At 34.8% G+C, this 20524-nt stretch overlaps 1 protein-coding gene and 1 long non-coding RNA gene across 6 annotated transcripts; both read right to left on the bottom strand.

The window, feature by feature from the left end:
• Positions 1-1633: 1633 nt before the first annotated feature.
• Positions 1634-8227, bottom strand: LOC127850777 (uncharacterized). Of its 4 annotated transcripts, none has more exons than XR_008035446.1 (5): positions 8105-8227; positions 5328-5505; positions 3970-4916; positions 3682-3821; positions 1634-1825 (listed from the first exon to the last, which is right to left on the bottom strand). It is a non-coding gene; the product is annotated as an uncharacterized LOC127850777 (long non-coding RNA). The 4 variants fall into 4 exon arrangements; XR_008035445.1 differs by lacking the exon at positions 8105-8227 and adding an exon at positions 6308-6452; XR_008035444.1 differs by lacking the exon at positions 8105-8227 and having other exon boundaries at positions 3970-4076; positions 4699-4916; positions 5328-6299.
• A 5069-nt stretch (positions 8228-13296) lies between these two features.
• LOC127850598 (plasma kallikrein-like) lies at positions 13297-19234 on the bottom strand. 2 transcript variants are annotated; one of them, XM_052383735.1, is made up of 8 exons: positions 19137-19234; positions 18725-18785; positions 16431-16608; positions 15842-16027; positions 15175-15272; positions 14339-14478; positions 13814-13871; positions 13297-13507 (listed from the first exon to the last, which is right to left on the bottom strand). In XM_052383735.1, the coding sequence occupies exons 2-8, from the start codon at positions 18777-18779 to the stop codon at positions 13383-13385; spliced, it is 840 nt and encodes a 279-aa protein (XP_052239695.1). In that variant the 5' UTR covers positions 18780-18785; positions 19137-19234; the 3' UTR covers positions 13297-13382. The 2 variants fall into 2 exon arrangements, with proteins under 2 accessions (XP_052239695.1, XP_052239694.1); XM_052383734.1 differs by lacking the exon at positions 19137-19234 and adding an exon at positions 19052-19075.
• Between the last annotated feature and the right edge of the window lie 1290 nt (positions 19235-20524).

Here is a 20524-nt window from a genome sequence, read left to right on the forward strand (position 1 = left end):
TATTTTTTTCGTAGACATTTCGGCCCTGGGGGCCGCCATGTCTTCGATGATACTCATATCGGTTAGTTTACACTAAATCAAAATTCTCCTCAACCTCCGCACAGAGATTTGACAGGAACCAGTATAACTGGATCACATCCCTGCCGTCATAACCAACCACGTGAAGATAGCCTAGTCACGTGAAACAATAATTTTACCGTTGTTAGTTTTACTTATTTAATGTAGGATTTAGTATGAACCTAAACTGATGCTACTTTCATAGTAAAATACTTAAACAAAAACAATCCTACCAAATCTGGTAGGATTTTCGTGTGATGACATAGATAGTATGTGAAAGCGATACACTACAACTCTGCGTAGATTGAATTCTCATATGTAGCAGATTTTTTTTTACTTGACTAAGTATATTGTTACATTATTATTATTGTTATCCATTAAGTCTCCAGTGTAGGGTGAAATATTATTTTGCACGTTTTGTATTGTAACCAATCTACCAGTATTCTAGTTTATTTAATTGACTGAACATGGATTCCTCATGGACTTCGTGGTGTTCAGTTATTAAATAGGAGGCACACACATCTTCGTCGGTTCATGTTAAACCTGATGTATAAAACGTCTCATCATTGTTACTTTGTGTTTTGTGTTAAGACACTATTTGTAATTATCTGTTAATTAGGGTATATGAACATGAAAGTTAGTGTGCCTGCCTACATTGACGAGAATAAGTCAAAACCATTTTATTTAATTAGTTTACAACCTTATACTAAGCAATCTTGATTTGTACTTTAAAATAAACTTCATGTCATGGCACTTGTTTCTGTTTTATAATTCGGATGAACATTTATTGTTAATAAAAGTGTAAGCACGTTACACATAGCGTTTGATGATGAAACTGCCAACTTTTAAATAATTGTATTGCTTTTCATTTACAATAGTTTTTTTAAAGCGCGATATCATTTTATAGTTTGATATTTCCTCTTCCAATAATTGCTATAAACACGATACCGTCACGCAACTTTTAAGGGGTATAAAAAGCAAGATGGCGGTTAATCGGCCATCTTAAATTTAATCAACGCCCTGATACTCCTCTATATTATGAAGCTTGACAAATTGCACATATATTGCAATAGCTAGGTAGGTCGAAGAACTAAATCGTGTATTTATAATATAAATAACTTATTGATTAAACAGCTCAGTATACAAGAAATGCAAGCACAAAATATACCGGCAAATGCCATAAGGTATTTCATCAGGGTGGGGGCTACTAAACATTTTAACGTCAATAATAGGGTTCTTGAACTCTGCCTGAGCAAGTAGACTGCGTAACCTAAGTGACGATAAATCACGCCATGGGCGATGATCCACCGATCACTATTCGTGACAGAAATAGAAATAATCTGCAGTAGTATCAGACCAGACTCTATTGTAGCAGAGATATGCAAGGATGGGGCACTTCATTGTATAAGAAACTACAGCAATGATTCTCAATCTTGTTGGAATAAGTGACTATTTCTCAGGATTTTAAGGATGCAATATCGCTCACTTGTGCAATCTTAGCCTCTTTGAATAAGTACCAAAAAAAGCATAGCGTGCAAAATATTTCTGCACTGTCAATACCAAAGAAACACAAACGGATATTTTGTGATAACTATATTTTAACAAATCTACATGAACATTCCACGAAGGACTTTGCGTACAGCCTAGTACTGGTAGGGGTAACCGGCGTCCTCCCTCGTGGTACGGATTCACTTTGTGTACATGCTCACGTCCTCAAACACGCAAGGCTGATTAGCGAGTATGCACTTTCCACCCGAGGACGCCAAACCTGCAACAGGCAGTACAGAGTGAGACTTTTCTAACGCAGCACTTTTCAAACTTTATAATGTCAGATTAAAGTAAATATTTTGATTTAAAATTGTTATTGTTGTCATTTGACTACATTCAGCGCAATCTCACGATAAAATCAATTATCATCGACGATCGGACGCTTGAGGAAGTGGGGTACGTAGCCTGCAACATGCCGATTGCGCGGTTGCACTCGTGAATATTTATATATACGTGCCATATTTAAAGCGAGACTAAACGATTGTTTTATGTGTTAAATTGTAATATATTGATAAAAATATGTTACAAAAACACAAAATAGGCAAAAGAAATTATACATTGAAGACGAATTTCATAAAATGCAGCAAAGACAAATTAGCGCCCCGAGCCGATTGCGACAAAGATATTTCGAACATATTTTCCTACAATAACCGAAACATTCGTCTTTTTATTAGGATCGGAGTTAGTGTTCGTGTGACGTATGAATAGATATCGTTGCACGAAATTTAAATGATCCGTAAACTTAGATATAGATTCACATCGTACATGCATGATATACATGCTGGCGAATTCGACTGTACAGACATTTTCGATTTCAGAATTAAATATCTGGCTTATTTCGCATTTTTCGACACATGTTCTTCTTAAATTTTATTTTAATTTATATTGAAATATATGTATAATAATTTTTTACACATTCTATATAAATTCATAAATATTTTACAAAATCGTATAGTCTCGCTTTAAAAAGTACAAATTTTATGTTTTCCTGGTTAAGAACCCACCTTAAATGATGGTTTGAAATAAAATTAGAATTATATCGCGTTTTATTATTTCCACGTGCAAAAAGATGAAAAAACAACAACAACATAGCCCACGTGCTAAAGCGTCCGATCGTCATGGATTAATGACTTTATCGTGAGGTTGTACATAATATACTTAAATAATCACATGTACAATTTTACATAAAAATCTTCAGTCAAGTTTGAAAAATTCGCGAGAAAAGTCTCAAAGTTCAGTAACTAGTGGCAAATGAATGAAAACTTTGCCATGGACAATTGCCGAAAATAAATTCATACTAGTGATATTTTTGAAATTTCAATGTGTATCGTGACCGACGTTGGAACTTCTTAAACATTTCAATATAAAAATAAAACAGGCATTCGATTTACTTATGCCCCGTGACACGAAGATATGAAATCTAGGAAGTGTAGCAATGTTTACTGATACATTGAAATTAAACTTTATGCTTCTAATAAAACACTCACACACATACCCTGGATCACCCAGACCCCACTGTTCGCTTTGAATATCAAAGGACCTCCAAGGTCAAAAATACATCAAGAGATCATGCATACGTGTAACAAATTTCATTTGCTATACACACATTGATAAAGTGACGCCCTTAACTGGTACGTGTAAAATGCAGCAGGGTTTTTAACATGAACATTCAACACATCAAATTTTGGGTTGCTGGTGTGATAATAAACTGCATACTGATGAAAGCATTTATAAGGCATTTAGCAACAAGTTTACGATCTGACATGTAGACATTACATGTGTAACTAACCTCGTGTTTCAATAAACACGAACCCGAACGATACATACGTTTGTAACGATGACGCATTGTTTTGATATTAAGATGCTTTGGCTGATTATTTATTATTAATGGTACAGAGGACTACGTTTTAACTTGGCGACATGTCAATCGCGCGTCAATGTTGTTATCAGTGACATAGTTAAAAAAGAATAATTAATTAAAACGCATTTCATAAATCGAGCCTTTTAACATCGGGATGGTCTTTCTAGGCAACGAAACAGTATTCTATTGTAGTGTTACGTTGCATTTCAGTTTACCCAGCAAAAGTTTTTATGTTGATTTTCGTATCCAGCGCACAATTTGTTGTTGGGCATGTATCCCTTGTAACGGCTGGCACAGGCACTGTCATCTACGATGACCAAGTATATCTGGTTCATCACCTCCTCGGTCCCGGTCACTGCAATAAGGTACATGTATATTAAAATTATAAACATGGTTTGTCTTTTTGAGTCTCTGATCCATAACTAAATCATACCAAGTTTCTTCAATGGGATAGTGCCGTTAATTTCTAACGCCAAAGAGATTTGGGTTTGATGGCCACTTACTTTGGATGCCACCCATTCCTCCAAATCCTGGAAGATAACATACGCTACCCACGGACACCCCTGTGGAGTTATCGGGCAGAGAGGCGGGCCGCGTATGGTTGTTCCATCTACAGCATGCGATGAATAAAGGTAAACAGGCTGTCGAGCATTTATAGATATTATTTCGTCGACATTCAATGCTCAAACCGTTAAAAAACACGAGTTGAGTTAGTTATGATACCATGAACGAATTTATTGCTGTGACGTATCTCACCTTAAAGCAAACTGATTATTAGTTCAATTTGATGTTTTCTAGTGAACTTACCTGTGAAGCCGTCATCCTAAATGTTTGACAATAAATTACACCTCGTTAATCTAATATTTCAACTATCTCTTGATTTTTCTTTTACATATGCCGAAATCCCAGACAATTGTATCAACCAATGCAAGGGCAGTTATCATAAACACTTCGGAAAGTAATTTAACAAAAACGGGTTTGATACTTTAAGTTACAGTGGCCTTAATCTTGACTCAACTAGCCTTAAAATATCAAATAGATACTAGATCTGATTCTAAACTACATACACATACAAGTTAACTTTATATAATTCCATTGTTGCTACTTAATTATCACATTACACAGATCACTACCGCAAAGCTTTAATAACAATTTTATATATTTGAATAAAAGCAAGTAAGTAAGAAGTAAAATATATTTATATATATCGTTTCTCAATATAAAACAAATACTGGCATGTCCAATCGAACAGCAAGCGACTTATGCGATGGGCTGTGTGGTGATTACGAGGGCGATGTCGTTCTCCAGGGATGTGTAATTGTATCCAGGGTGGAGTAAAACACTCTTGATGGTGTAGACTTTCTCGTGGGGGTCCGTGGTCAGGACGTTGTACTCGCCCACAAACAACCTCCAGTAATGAAGGTCAAAGTCATACATGTTGTATCCCAATCTGAAACAATATGCTCTTACTTTTGCATTGAACAAATATCGAGCTGTAGTTGATTTGTGCATCTTGAAATCGAATTAGGACCATCATGAAACATAATAACATAAAGACAAATGGTAAATCAATCTATTCGAAATGTCGTCAGTTCTCAGTCAAAAGTCATCTGACCCATCAGGGTCGTTAACTGCATAACCGTTTTTTTTTTTTATAGAATATATACTCGTATATTTAAATCTTTGTTCTTTAAGGCACCCAGAATAAGATATATCAAGACAGGGTTTTCAGCGATTAATTGGGCATTGGCAAGTTAAGACATCTGCGAATACTACGATGGTAATTTCATTTATTCTAGTGATGAATCCAAATATGCGAAACTAGGACTGTGAGAAATTATTAGTCTAACTTCATGAATACCCTTCAAACAGCTGGGCAGACGTAAGGATTACATTATGGTCAATCATGACGCCACTTCCGGAGATGTATCCATTTTCATCGACGAACAGGATCACCCAGGGCCACGAACCAGGCTTTGCCACCTGACCTCCCACAATGCGGTTGGTGATCGGCTGAACAGTAGGCACTCCGCATGGCACTAGATACGTTAATGGGAGTGCAAATAAATAGACTTACTACGGCATTCGCTAGCAGTTTGTACACCCCCTTAATATTTTAGTAGAACCGCACTGACCCATTTTACTTCTTTTCAAAATCACAGAACGTGTCAACTGCAATTATCCGAATCTAAATACAATTTGAGCATATATAAGGTAAGTCTTGATTATATTGATAATTTTCGAAACATGAGATGATCCTGATCCGAGAATTAAGTAATGGCGATACAAACATGCATTAATATGATTATAAGATAAAATGAAATATTTGTTTTAAAACTAGGCATGCCCAAACTGAACAAAGGAAGTAACACACGCGTCCGCAATAATTAAACGGAGTCAATCACTGCTAATATTATGTATGAAGTGAACTACCCATCCACAACAATTTCGCTAAGGTATCATTCTCGTCATCGAGGTAATAATGAATGACACTGATATCTGATTCTTGTTTGATCTAGATATAGTTATATAAAACAACCATTTAAAATCCTATATTAACCCAACAGGTCCATTATAGGTTTCAATATTGATATAATGACCGCGTGGTGCCGCCATTGCCATCATGAGAATACTAGCACACAAAAACAGGAACATTTTGTTCTGAAAGTAGTAAAAAAGCCAATTGCAATGCATGTTCATATTTGAATGTTCAGATTAATATTTAAATTGACTTAATGCCTTATTTTGGAACAATATAACAAAAAGGAAAACACAAAAATCGAGTCATTTGTGTAAATAGGAAAAGTTTATCGCATAAAAGTCCAGCAATAAAATACATACATAACAAACCCAAAACGTTTTATATATTCGTCAAAAAACACTTCCAAAATTGTTTCAATTGAACATCTAATGCATACAAGCAATTCCCTAACTTTAAATCTTGAATCACTATTATTGCAATTTGTTTACCAGAATGAGAAACACTGTTTCAGTACAGATCTTAATATAAGGGCACTAAACATTGCAGATACAAATGCAAATCATTGCGAGGGGCCGGTGGACCCTCCTTATCTTGAATATTGACATAACACTGTCTCAGATTGATAGCATCTAGTAATCTGTGAATAAAGTAACAGAGCGACTTGACCAAATTAACATAATTTTAATTGTGGTCAAAATATAGGACAGTGAACGTAGTAGAGAGTTTTATTGCCAAAGTAGGGAATAAATTCTTATTCTGATAAATAATGCGGATTTCGAATCTATCAGATTGATCTTTTAGAGAATCGAAAAAACAACAACAACAAAAAAACTATTAAAACAGAACTCAAGCGCGATCTAACAGATATCAGAAGTATAAGCATTTAAAACAATGTGTTGGCTTTTGGTATACCACCGGTACGATAAGTTATTACATCGTAACGACTCAGCAATCGGAGTGTAGGGAGCGATGCATACCATTAAAAAACAGATGGCACATATAATAGAAAAAATAATCACATGATCAATGGTACTTTAGTTATTTTCTAGAAGGCGAACGTGTAAGAACCGGTGCAAAATGCTCGCAAAACCAAAGGTCAGCAATATTCGGCGGAAACGATGTCAATACAGAAGCGTTTCATACCCACCATGCTTGAGACAAGGAAACAGCAGAATAACGTTTACATCATTCACAAAAAAATTTGCTTAAACAAGATAATGTACTAGAAACCAATTAAATAAGGGAACCGCTTTGGCGACAGTCAAAGCATGACCAATTGAGGTATTTTCACAGCAGATAATGCCAGTCGAATTTTTGCATCTATTTAAACCAGTTCGATAATGTATTTTACGTGGAACGTGAACTCTTAAAGTCTCTATAACGCTCAAAATCAACTAGGTTAGCTTTGAATACAGAGAAACTTATGTTGCGAGGCTTAGAACGCCGGGAGCGCGAGCTATTGCGAGCGCTTTCGGTGTTCGAGCCGAGCGACATAAACTTCTCTGTATTCAACGCTTTTCCTAGTATTCTATTTATCCCATTTGATTTTTTTAACGTGACATTTAACATAAACATATCTAATAACCTTAACAATAATTTTAATTCAGTCTTAAAAGCGCTTAAAATCTAACGGATGTAACCATGCGTAGTGATATAAATGTATTTGTTCTGGTACGCAAAATAGTCTTAAAAAATTCACACACAAACTGTAAAAATATCAACATATGCCTCGATTCAATTTTACGCAGTATGCGAATTGTAACACATTACGACCGCAAAAAGAAGATTTAACTTTACTATAATTCATTTTATTTTCGAAAGAAAATGATCAAAATCCAATATGGCGGCGATTGCTCATGACAAAATGATGTCGATGTCAACATACATGTACACCATCGACGACCTTAACAATTTCGACGAGTAAACTGACAATTGCAGCGACTGACACTTTTTTTGACTTAATATACAGGGCAATATGTTTTTCGACTTCGGACGACGAATTTAAGGACGCGCAGAACGCGGTTTTATATAATGTTATGGGTACGCCGTGTGTGATCCGATGCATCAATGGCGCCCATGTTAAAATCATTTCCCCGAGAACAGGGAACGACAAAAGTACAAACAAAAACCAAAACACGTTCAAACTAGTACCTTACCTTTAATTATCCTTTAAAATCCATCTAATAATCCATTTAACTCAATAATTGACGATTTTGCATCTAGAGTCTTTAATTATAATTTAAGCATAGTTAAATAAAGACCCTTATGCCATCCTATCACTATATTCAAATGAGTTTATGAACTCAATGAACTTTCTTCTTAGTCACACGCTACATCATGCACGCTATGTACATTACTGCTGTTTAAATGAACCGGAGCAGTTTATCAAATAATAGCCGTTGGTAAACTCGGTTGCATTTGCAGATTTCTGCATACAAACATAATTATGTTTAAACTTGAACAATGTTTTATTTGTCTATGGTTAATGCCCTTATTGTACAAGAAAGTAATTTAATATATAAATACACAAAGAATGGGAAACATTCCATTACACAACAGATAAATGAGTGGATAATAACCGTGTACAAAATGGGACGTTCCGAATCCCAGTGTGGTGCTATTTTTACCATCTTATACTTTACACAGCTATATGTCTAACGTGAATTAAATCGGAAAGCAAATATTGCAGATTATTTATGTTGTACATTCTTAAATGTCAAAAGTATATGCATGGATTATAAACAATGCACATTACACGAAATAAGGAAAATGTGATAAGTTGACAGTACAAATATGTCGATATACAGTACATGTACATGTGAAATAAGTCACGTTTATAATAAATCGTCAAAAAAAATGGGGGAAAATGACGCAATAAGTATGTCATTTTATGGCGCCATCAATCAGCTGATTCATGATACGGATGACGAAACATTATGTCATATGACTAGATTTAAAGGTTGAAGGTCGTATAATTTTGAAGTCAAAGTTTTCTCGACTTTATTTCTTATGAAAACTCATTCAGTGGTAAAGTAAAAAGTAGTCCGTGCACACGACAGGTATATCCCACAAGGTTGAAAACAGGCCAGTATATTCAATAAGGTGTTATACCGTCAATGTCGCGTTAAAAACGGGATAAAATCAGTGTTCCTTATGGCAATAGCCACAATTTCAACGCTAGATGTGTTATGATTACATAGATTTTTGTAGATACAAAATGCTCGATTTTATTTATTTGTGACCACAATAAATTCCATGTTAATTTCCTGCGAATATATATATTGATACGATACACGAAAACTAAAATGGCACCATGTTAAAACCAAAATAAAAACGAGCATTTTGTATCCACAAACATCTAAATTACCAGACCACATCTGGCGTTGAAATTTCGACAATGGCCATAAGGAACAATGCTTTGTAATTGTTTATCTTTATTTTACGAAATATTGTACGAACTTTTCGTTGATTTTGAGTAGTAATGTTGCTTTAAAAACAGTGACTTAGAATGAAAAGTTTAAAAATTGTATTATTATATTATTATTCAAATAGAACATATCATAATATGCTTAAAGTAACAGTGGTGGAAGTTTGGTGTATGTTAAGAAAGATATTATTAAAGGTGCTTAATTATTTAAAATGATATTAATTATAATGTACATATAAAATAAGTTAAGACCTATTTTCAAACTGAACATGACATTCATTTACTTTTTAAAATACACATAAACACAAAGTGTGAAAATACAAAAATCCATTGCATAATCATACCTATGTATTTTTCTAACTAAAAAAAATATGCATGCAATTTTCAAACCAATTGATAAACAAACACAGAGACGTTATCTCGAGGGTCGGGCGGAGGTCTGATTTTGTACAATGTTGTCGCATTATGTTTCGTTTAAATGATGATGATATTGATGTGCATGTCCCAGGAGTAGGCAGTGACAAACGCACGAATGCTTTAGGTAACCGATTAAAATATTTGTTTAAGCCCATGATTTACGGTGAACAAGGTTGCGATTTGACTATCGGCAAATGTATGTGTTTTACAAACAATGGCAAGATCGTTAAGGATTATTTGCTAACTAGTTACATGAACTCATATAACATTATGAATTTTTATGAACATTATTTTAAACAATTCGTAAATAAAATCCCGCTTAATATCACACTTTACAACAAAGGCAGACACTAAGTGAAATGCGACAACAAATTGTGATGGATATCACCGCATGAATAAAAAGTGAATGTCACGAAAAATATAGTGAAAAGAAAATAATTCAGATACTGATTAAAAGGTTAATCGATTTACATTGTTTCTAAATACAAGAAATGCAGGAAATATGCAATTTAAAATTCAATCAAAACAAATCAAAAGCTCACAATTGTCAAACGTACATAAAAACGATTGGGAAGATACAATTAAGAACGCGCACGTCCGCTTTAAAATTAATTATAATTCTGTCCATTCAAAAAGCGTTTTGTAGATTAAAAACGTAGCTTTAAGAACGAAACTATACGGTGCTAGCTAGATTACCTATAGTTGCAATAATTCAACTCTCAGCTTTATAACCCAATGGTTAGCTGATAGTTGCAATGCGCCGGCTCTTGCCCATGGGTGCAAAATTTAATCAACAATGCAATGGTAAAGGAACACTGAAACTGCAAGATCTTATCAACGTTTACCTGTCTCAACCACAAACTCATACGAATGGTACCATTAAAACAATAAATAATTGCTTTTTTATTGACTTAGTTTTGCTTTCGTACGCTGTATCCGCCATATTGGAAAATTTACCCAATATTGGTTAGGTCGCAGTACACCAATATTTTGCACGTCGGATTATGTGTTGGAGCCTACAAAGTCGATAACGATGTGTTATTCGATACAGAATACACTGTTTCAAATTTAAACATAAAACATGTCAGCGAGGAAAGTGTGTTGAAACATCGTCGTTTTTATATAGGGTGCATGCAAAGAATAACATCTGTAGGTTGCCATTCAGGTAAATTTAACATGTTTATGAAGTTTATTCATTATTTTCCTTAATTTGTCTCGAACGACGTCTGTTTAGTGAAGCGCACGGATTCTCTGCGCTGAACTGCACCCATGTTTATGAAGGGGTGCATATGGACTGCCAGAGCCGCCATAGCAAAAATTATCAAAGGTTCTGGCAGTCCGTTTATATGGACTAGATTACCTAAAGAAATATTTTGACTCGATGTATAGAAACGGGTTATGGTAACTTATTAAGAGCGGTATAAATGCTTGATGTACGATTAAGTTACATTGTGTGTTATATTATACCTGGATTTATTGCCGGATTTCTTCGATTCCGACGTCGTAAATGGAAGATAATCTCACCAACACCGTTTTTTATGTTTACAAATGATTCAACACTTTTTGAGTAAAAATGATTACACAACTATGACATTAGACCAGCTGTCTAGTTGCTTACTTCGCCGAAGATGCTGTATTTTTTCACAAACACCGAAAAGTCTCCAATGTTCATACAACAATGTAAACGACTATTTTTGGCGATTGATTCCACGAGTCATATGGATAAACCACAATTTTTTTTAATAAAAAGAGGGGAATAACATACAAAAAGAGAAATTTCATCCTCATATGTAATTACTAGAACAAAGGTCTATTAATTAAATATTTCGGGATTGTATAATCAAGTGTTGAACATTTTTTGCAAACCACTCAAACCATGTCAGATAAGGGTTAAAAGGCAATCGGATCCTTATTTTCAGTAGAAATTCATGCTCCTGTAAAAATGATGCTGAACTTGTTTGATTCATATGTTGATTTTGCACTTTGTGATACGTGTTTGGTTAAGTTTTTTTTCGAACGAAGAGGGCAACGAAAGATTACATAAACGAATTTTGAATAAGTAACTTTGTTTTTTATAATTATTTCAAATACAGCAGTATACGGGAGGTTGGAAGCTACCCGTGATGTATAACAAGTAAAATAAGAATTTCAAAATATTTCATTAAGTTTAATAGTTCAGAACAATCAAATTATTATAAAGTTCACTATCATACAAATTATATAATGTAGGAAATGTAATCCGATGTAACAAATGGTTATACAAAATTAGAGATTTGGTTTAGAATGCTCTCTGTAAGACGTCTGTCTTTATTCGAAATATATTATTAATAATTTATGTAATCTCATTTTCAAACTAGACTTATTAACATGAATGCAGATTTGTTGAAGAATTACGTAAATTTATTGTGCTCATTAACATTACGTTAAGAATTGAAACAACAGTTTAAATTTTCAGATTACCTTCATACTTGAAGACACAAATGTCGTTATCAAACTATGAGTATCGTCTTCTGTATTAAACAATTGGAACGACGATGGCTATCCCTTTATAATAGTGTGTCCTCATTTAAATATAAAACACTATCTTGACAAGTTTTATTTCAGCCCAACCTAGTATGCATTAGTTTATACTCGTATTGACAAATTCAAATTCTTAAGTTCTTGCGTTAAAAGTAAAAATGCATTTAAATGAGAATTAATGCTTTATTTGCAATATTCTGATTACAACAACTTAACTATTGGGTAAAGTTCACTTTCGCGTAGCTTTTGACAATCATGACATCTGAGATAATAATTAAAATTAATATAATAATATGTAAAACTTAAATTTGAATATACTAGACAATGAGTAGTAGACATACCACTAGTTGAAAGCACTAGCTATTAGATCTAGTTGGGGGTAATAGCAAACAATACTTGTTCAAAGTAGTAAATATTACTAGTAGATTGAATTGGCATTATGCACATACGCGGTAACAACCATTGATAAAACAATAGAGGCCAATAAACAGTTCCTATATTCTGTAAACGTTATCAATTCAGCGGTAGACATATTCGTAACGTTTCGCCTCATATACCTTAGTAAGAGGGTGATTAAATTTAACTTTAAGGACTTGAATTTAATCAGATAACGCGACATCTGTTCACACAATGCCATGAACAGGCGTGGTGTGTTTATATTGTTCCATTTATTCAGTTTGGTAATACCTGACACATATCTGCTTGATTCTTGCTGGTTTTTTTTTTAATGTTTTTACTATGTTACCCTTTGATTGCGAAATTCCTTGAGCATAATTATCTTGAATTAAGAAGCCCCTTTGATTTTGTAATGCGCTATACAAATCTTGTCTTCAGACGCATGTCCTGATAGCAAATTCTCTTGAACAGGTCAATAATAGTTTTCGAGCTAATTCTTTTATAATACACCTTGAGCTCACCTCGTCGCATACATGTAAGTACGCAAAGGGACACATTATGATCTATTTACAAACTGTACAAAACACAAAAACACGAACTTCTATTAGTCAGATAACGATATTTCAACACAAAAACATCTACAGAAACTCTGCGTGTAGGTCTTCACGTGAAGTCTAGTATTGGTAGGGGTATCCGGCGTCCTCCATCGTGGTTCGGATCCACTGTGTGTACATGTTGATGTCCTCAAACACGCTGGGCTCATCAGCTGTAGTGCAGTTGCCACCCGAGGACGCTAGACCTGAAACAGGTAGTATCATACTTACATCAGTTTAATACTAGAAGTGAAAAATCCAAAACGTTGGGTCGATAATTAGATACCGTTATAAATATGTATGGATTAACACGTGGCTGAATATTTTGTAAAATCCCTTTAAATTATGACCGACGTTGACAGTTCTTTAACATATTATTCTTAAATAGAAAAAGGGTATTCGATTTAATAAATAACATTCGAGACGAATACAGGAAATCCGTTACTAATATAATAATTCACTTATTCACGGAGATTGAACTTAATGCCTTTTACATTAAATAACAAACATACCCTGGATCACCCAGGCTCCATTGTTGGCCTTGAACATCAACGGGCTTCCAAGGTCATCCTACAATATATAATGTTTCAATGAATACGCGCACAACATTTCAATTGTATTTAAACTTACACACGTACAAGTAACATGTACCATACTGCGGTTTTTCTTTACTCGAACATTCAACAAACCACTTTTTATTTAGTTGTAGGAATATAAATTGCATTTGTTATCAGTCAGTTTACAACAAGTTTGAGTTCTAACAGGTAAAAATACGCACTGAAACCACGGCTTATTACCATGCATCCGAACGACAAAGACGTTTTAATCGAATAAAAAAACACTCGGGGATTCGTTTGATTCAAATATCCTATGCAATATTTGTTTTTACATTTTTAAAGAGGACTACCACATTGTAACTAGGTTGCAGTTTTTTGTGCCGTCTGGGACGACACTTTACGCACATGCATTAAGCCCAATTTTCTCATAACAAGACACAATTCATAAATATCGCAGCGTTTTGCTGCATTTAAGCGTACCCAGCACCAGTCCTTGTGTTGGTTTTCGTATCCAGCGCACAGTTCGGTGTTGGTCAAGTAGTCCGGGAAGTGGTTTAGACAGATGCTGTCATCGACGATGGGCAAGTCTACCTGGTTCATCACCTCCTCGTTTCCGGTCTCTGCAATAGCGATTATTGAACCCATTTATGCCTAGTGGACTCTCCCATCCTTCATAATTGGATCAATTTATTTCCAAAATTAGGGATTTCTAGTATATTTATTTCTATATTAAGAATATTTTGTTACAGAAATTTCTTTAAGCAAACAGCGCAGAACCAGATGAGACGCCGCATCATGCTGTTTGCCAAGGCCTTTTGTTCTAGACGCTAGGCATAAATGGGTTAAGTTATTACAACCACAGAAAATGTTACTTTTTATTTTCCAAGGTTCGTTTTTTTTGAGTTACAGTTGCATAACTACATTATTGCAGTTTTCTGCTATAGGGACAGTTCCGTTTCTTATTTCCACAAAGGAGTTTGATTGCCTCGTCTGTTTACATTTTTAAGAAAAAGGCTATCAACGGAATGTCGTGAATTATTCCGAAACCGTTGGATAATTGCCCATATACGATTGTGTATCAATATGTTATCTTGGTGAAACGTCTTGCCAAATAAATGTTGCATAATGCATTGATACAGCCACGATTTGTTATCTTATCGAGGATCTTGAACTACATTCATTATACTTATGTCATACATAATTTCAATAATGGCAAACATGTTTCAATATAATAAAAAGGAGTGACAATAATGAAGGTAGCCATGAAGCCTACGGATGCTTATTTCTTATATTTAGCTTTCAGCGACCCTACTTACTTGCGGTACCTCCCCATCCTGGTAGATAGCAGACGCTACCCACGGGTGCCTGCGTGGATGGATCGGGAAGACAGGCGGGCCGAGTGTGATCGTTTAATCTACAAAATGCAATGAATAATATCCTAAGTTTCGGCATCAAGATTTGAATGGAAGTCAATTACCGGAAAACACAGTTTCGACGTGACCCGAAACTCGTCAAACACGTCTATACGCATATGAATTTTTAACGTCCAAATGTAAATACATTTTTGTTTACTTTATATATTCAATTTTTAATATGCATTCATTGTACTGGGCGTCTTACTTTTAGATTTCATGACAATTGTACATTTGTCGAGGATGAACGTTAGTAAAAAGTGCAATAAATTTCATAGCAATCGTAAGTTCTGTGTCTCGAGATTACGAAACTGACACTCCAATGGAACGAGAAGTGAATAACGCGATCGGCAAGCAGGTGATGATGCGATGGAAATCAGTTTTTCTTCTTACGTCAGTGCACGTCAGATTTGATGTATATTATATAACGTGTGTCTAAACCGTTTAACTGACTCGACAAGTGCACATCTGTGAATTAATCAAAGAAGCAACAAGGTGTATTTATTGCGGTTGTTGGTTGTATATGCCATTTTATCAAAAAAGTACCGTTCTTGCAATAAAGTCGACATACTGGATCGGTTGAGTTGTGATGACAAGGGCGATGTCGTTCTCCAGCGAAGTGATATTATATCCAGGGTGGATGACAACACGCTTTATGTGGTAGTACTTCTCGTGTGGGTCCGTAGTCGAGATGTTGTACTCGCCCGCGTACACCCTCCAGAGACGCAGGTCAAGGTCAAACAAATTGTATCCAAATCTGAAACGATACGCTTTTACATGTGTTGTGTTTCTAAAATATATAATAAAATGTTGTAGGCTCGTGCTTCTTGTAAAAGAGGTGGGTCTATCACTGCATAGAATATGGAAAAAAAGTTAACTCAAACCAACGAGAATCGTCAGTCAAAGGTAATATAACATGACCTTAAATTTACGAAACCCTATTTAAATATATGAATAAGATATATGCTTTATTTTTAAATATGTGTCTGTTCTTGAGGAACCCGTACTAAGATATATTAATATTGTGGTCAGCAATAAATGTGAAATTTTGCAGTTTGCTATTTTTTCGAAAACTACAAGACCAATTTATTTTCTTAAAATAAAAATAAAATAAAAAATTACGTATAATCTGTTTAATGATTCTCATATTTCTTGAATACCCTTCAAAATGCTGAGCGGAAGTGAGGATAACGTGACTGTCAATCATGACACCACTTCCGGAGATGTATCCAAGGTCGTCGACAAGCAGGACAACCCACGGCCATGAACCGGGCCTGGCCACTTGACCTCCCACAATACGGTTGGTAATCGGCTGAACGGTGGGCACACCGCATGGTACTGTAATACATTTTGCGGGTGTGAATTTGAGGAAGTTTGTAAACTCCAATTAATATAGTGACGAGAAGATTGGCTTTTATTTTTGCAAAATAACGTTTCAAATCAATTAGAATTATCTTAATCAATCTAACATTGGTGCATACATAGGTTCAGCCTTTCTTTGTACGGATATTTTTTTTTCAAACGGTATGCAGAGGTGGATCCCAACATTTGTGCAACGGCGGTACAAATGCGTGTATCGTATATTCAACAACAACAACACCACCATTTATTTCATTGATAAAGCTTATACAAGCCTACACATATGAACATGATATATATATATATATATATATATATATATATATATATATATATATATATATATATATATATACTTTAACATATGTTTGAATGATAAACAATAATATATTATCGTTTGAAAAAATATATTCAACATTGACAACGATGTTATTTAAAGAAGAACAGTATTCATTCACTGAAAATTATGTTAGTATCCATGTTATCTTTACGGTAATGTATTTATCAATTTTTCAGTTGATAAAAATTATCGCAAACATACATATGTATTTACAGACTACATATTACATAAGCCACTTGATAGAAATATTTACAAACACTGGCATGTAAACATGCAAAACCTCAATGAATGTAGTATATTATCATGACTTACATAGATACTGAACATTTATTCATTCTAACACTAGACAGCAACAAGTTAAAAGAAATAATTAGAAATCAAATTATTTCAATACGAGAATGATATAATGATATGATATATAATGGTAAGATCAAGCAAAACAAGTCGCTTTACAGTTCAGCATATCATACACTGAACAAAGAACAAAAACAAACACGTCTGTAATCGTTAAACTGAGACAATTTACAATAAAAATCAGCGTAATTCTACGATGTATTTGGAACCAAACACTTTGCTTCTGTATCGTTCTCGTTGTCAATGTCTTATGAACGTCACAGATGTATTATTCATGTTTGATCTAGAGTGCATACTGCAACCTTTTTAAATTCTACATTAACTACCATATGGGTCCCAAAAAGGGTCCTAAATTATATTTTCAAGTCCATATTCCGCCCTTTTAGAGTCTTATAGCCCTATTCCACTACGAAAAAAAGCCCACGATTCGCTACGATTTATCACATTTATTGAATCGGGAAGTCTCGTGACAGTCTACGATTCAGTTACGACACCGGTGCGATTGAGTTACGACGAATCGTGGGGTACGGTTGAAGTCTTGCGAATAGGGTCGCGACTTCACTACGATGTGTAAGAATCTACTGCGACTGTACTGCGAACGATGCAGATTGGTCACGACTAAGCTAGGACCTCACCGAACGCACCCATGAATTAGGCGCCAATATCTATTGATATTGATCTTTCTTTACAATGTGACCTACATTCCATTGCCCCTGTTCCTTTTTTGGCGCCAAATCAAAAATGGAAATTCGACGAAGAGCAGCTGTAGTATTTGCACTAGATCTTGAACATCAACACCAAGTGTATTCTTGCTTATCTTCCCCGTGATTTTGCCTTTTCTTGCCATTTTTTGATTATAAACATATAACCTGTTATTCATACAAAGCCACAACAACTGAATGACTGAAAAAAACTGAGAAGCTCTGTTTATATACCACACCCATTCTCTAAAAATCGTAACTGTTTCGTAACTAAATCGCGAGAATCTTAGCGGGTACGCAACTCACTCGGGGTGAACTCGTGAGAGTCTTGACAAAGTCGTAGCTGATTCGTAGACATATCACGTGATCACCGATTTCCCGATTGAGTCACGAATTACCTACGATTCTATTACGACGCCCATGAACGCCCTACGACGCTGTTGCGAGTCAACTGCGATCAAATTCAGTCTTGGAGGTCCTGGCCAAATTTTAAACACGTTTAAAATCTGGGCACGATTTTTCGGGAGCTCACTAGTTGCAGGATTCACTTACGACCGGCTCACGACTAGCTACGAATGAGTTAGGACCTTCGCCGATTGAGCTACGAATGTGCCCGACCTCAAAATATTGGAAATCGGGACAAATCGTGGTGAATCGGGTCGTAGTGGAATACCCCAATTAGCCATATGTACATGCTCACCGCTTGGTGCCGCAATGGCCATCCCAATAACACCAGCACACAACAATAGGAACATTTTGTTCTGAAATTGACGAAATAAAAATAACAATAATTAAAATATTTGAATGTACAAACAAGGATATTTATAATAATTACTTTATTCTTGAGAGTGTAACAAAAACAAGAAAAAATCTAACGGGAATTGTAAGCAAAATTGAAATAGTATAACATAAAAGCGGAAAAGTCCTTACTTAAAACCTAAATCTCATTCCAAGACACTTGAATAACAATAAATAAAAATTGGTTTAATTGACTAGCAAATCCACGAAAGATAATCAGCAACTGAACCATTTTGATAACTTTTATTGCAGTTTGTTCGCCCGAATTCGGAGCGCGATGTCAATAGTTTCTTAAATAAATAAGAGCCACTTACCAGTGCAGGTCCCTTGCAAATGATCGTTGGAGACCGACAAACCCTTCTTATCTACGATGCAAACGTCAAACGAACAAATCGCGATCACGAATGACTTGATGTTTGTATGGTGTACCGTTTATGGTATAAATTTGTGTCAATCAACTGAACTTCACTTTGATAGCATCGAATTTTATTATTAAAATAAATCGAATATGATATTAACTATTGAATATACTAGAAAGAACTTGAGTTGAAAGCACTCATTATTATATATAGTGCAGATTACTAGTAATAAATACTAGTTAAAAGTAGTCAGTATTACTTATTTGTCTTGGTTTACTTATATACTAGGGCATTAAAATAATTGGTAAAATCTTCAACATTCTTATTCAGTAAAGTTATAAGTAAAATCGTTGTCGCACACATCTGATGTAAGAAGGTTACTTAGGACATCTTAGATTACTAACAAGAGATCCAGCCACGCATTTACCTCTTTTTTGACAAATGACAAAACATTAAATGACGTCTATTGATGCGAATACTCTGCGTACCTGCGAGATATAAGGGCTTGGTGCGTGTATTTTGTTCAAAATTTTAATTAGGAGCGACTAAAGCATTGAACACGTGTGCTTAAAACGTTGGTGCATACAGTTGTTGCGTGCTGTTTACATATATAAAACCTTTATTTTGAAATGCCTTCCACTGATAATGTTACTAGACGCATGTCCTGATAACGACATATCTTACTGGTCAAAAATAAAAGCAAATCAAATTACTTTTAAACAGACACTTCCCATGTGTAGTTTAATGCTTCGTTTTTTCCCACTATTTGATATGAACACATATGGGTATATGTTTATGACACAAACATTTCATACCTATCAATTTAAAGGGGCCTTTTCACAGATTTTGGCATGTTTTAACTTATTCATTAAATTCTTTATATTGATAAATGTAAACATTGGATCGTAAAAGCTCCAGTAAAAAATCAAGAATAAAATTAAAAAAAGGAAAAGAACATTGCCCGGAGCAGGGTTCGAACCAGTGACCCCTGGAGTCCTGCCAGAGTCCTGAAGTAAAAACGCTTTAGCCTACTGAGCTATTCCGCCGAGTATACATACTTAACGTATTGTATACCTTATATAAGCAATCTTCGTAGTTTCACAAAATTTAACGACAAAAACAGAACTCTCCAAATTATTCAATCGTTTCGCGTTGCAACGCTTTATAATTTTTAGGTTTTAAAATCGTCAAAAGATGCATATAATGGCTATATTAGACCATGGTAAATGTTCAGTATTACTGTTTCCTCACAAATATCATAACTAAAACGAAAATTTGCGAATCTGAAACAACTTTTTTCAATTTTGTCAATTTGCCAAAGCGTGAAAAGATCCCTTTAAAGG

The sequence above is a fragment of the Dreissena polymorpha genome, chromosome 11, assembly GCF_020536995.1.
Source record: "Dreissena polymorpha isolate Duluth1 chromosome 11, UMN_Dpol_1.0, whole genome shotgun sequence".
Lineage (NCBI taxonomy): Eukaryota > Metazoa > Mollusca > Bivalvia > Myida > Dreissenidae > Dreissena > Dreissena polymorpha.

Coding starts and splice junctions, on each gene's coding strand:
- LOC127850598 (XM_052383734.1), bottom strand. Junction 16,028..16,430: donor TCCGCTCAGCATTTTGAAGG/GTATTCAAGAAA, acceptor GTATCGTTTCAG/ATTTGGATACAATTTGTTTG. Junction 13,872..14,338: donor AACACAAGGACTGGTGCTGG/GTACGCTTAAAT, acceptor TATATATTGTAG/GATGACCTTGGAAGCCCGTT.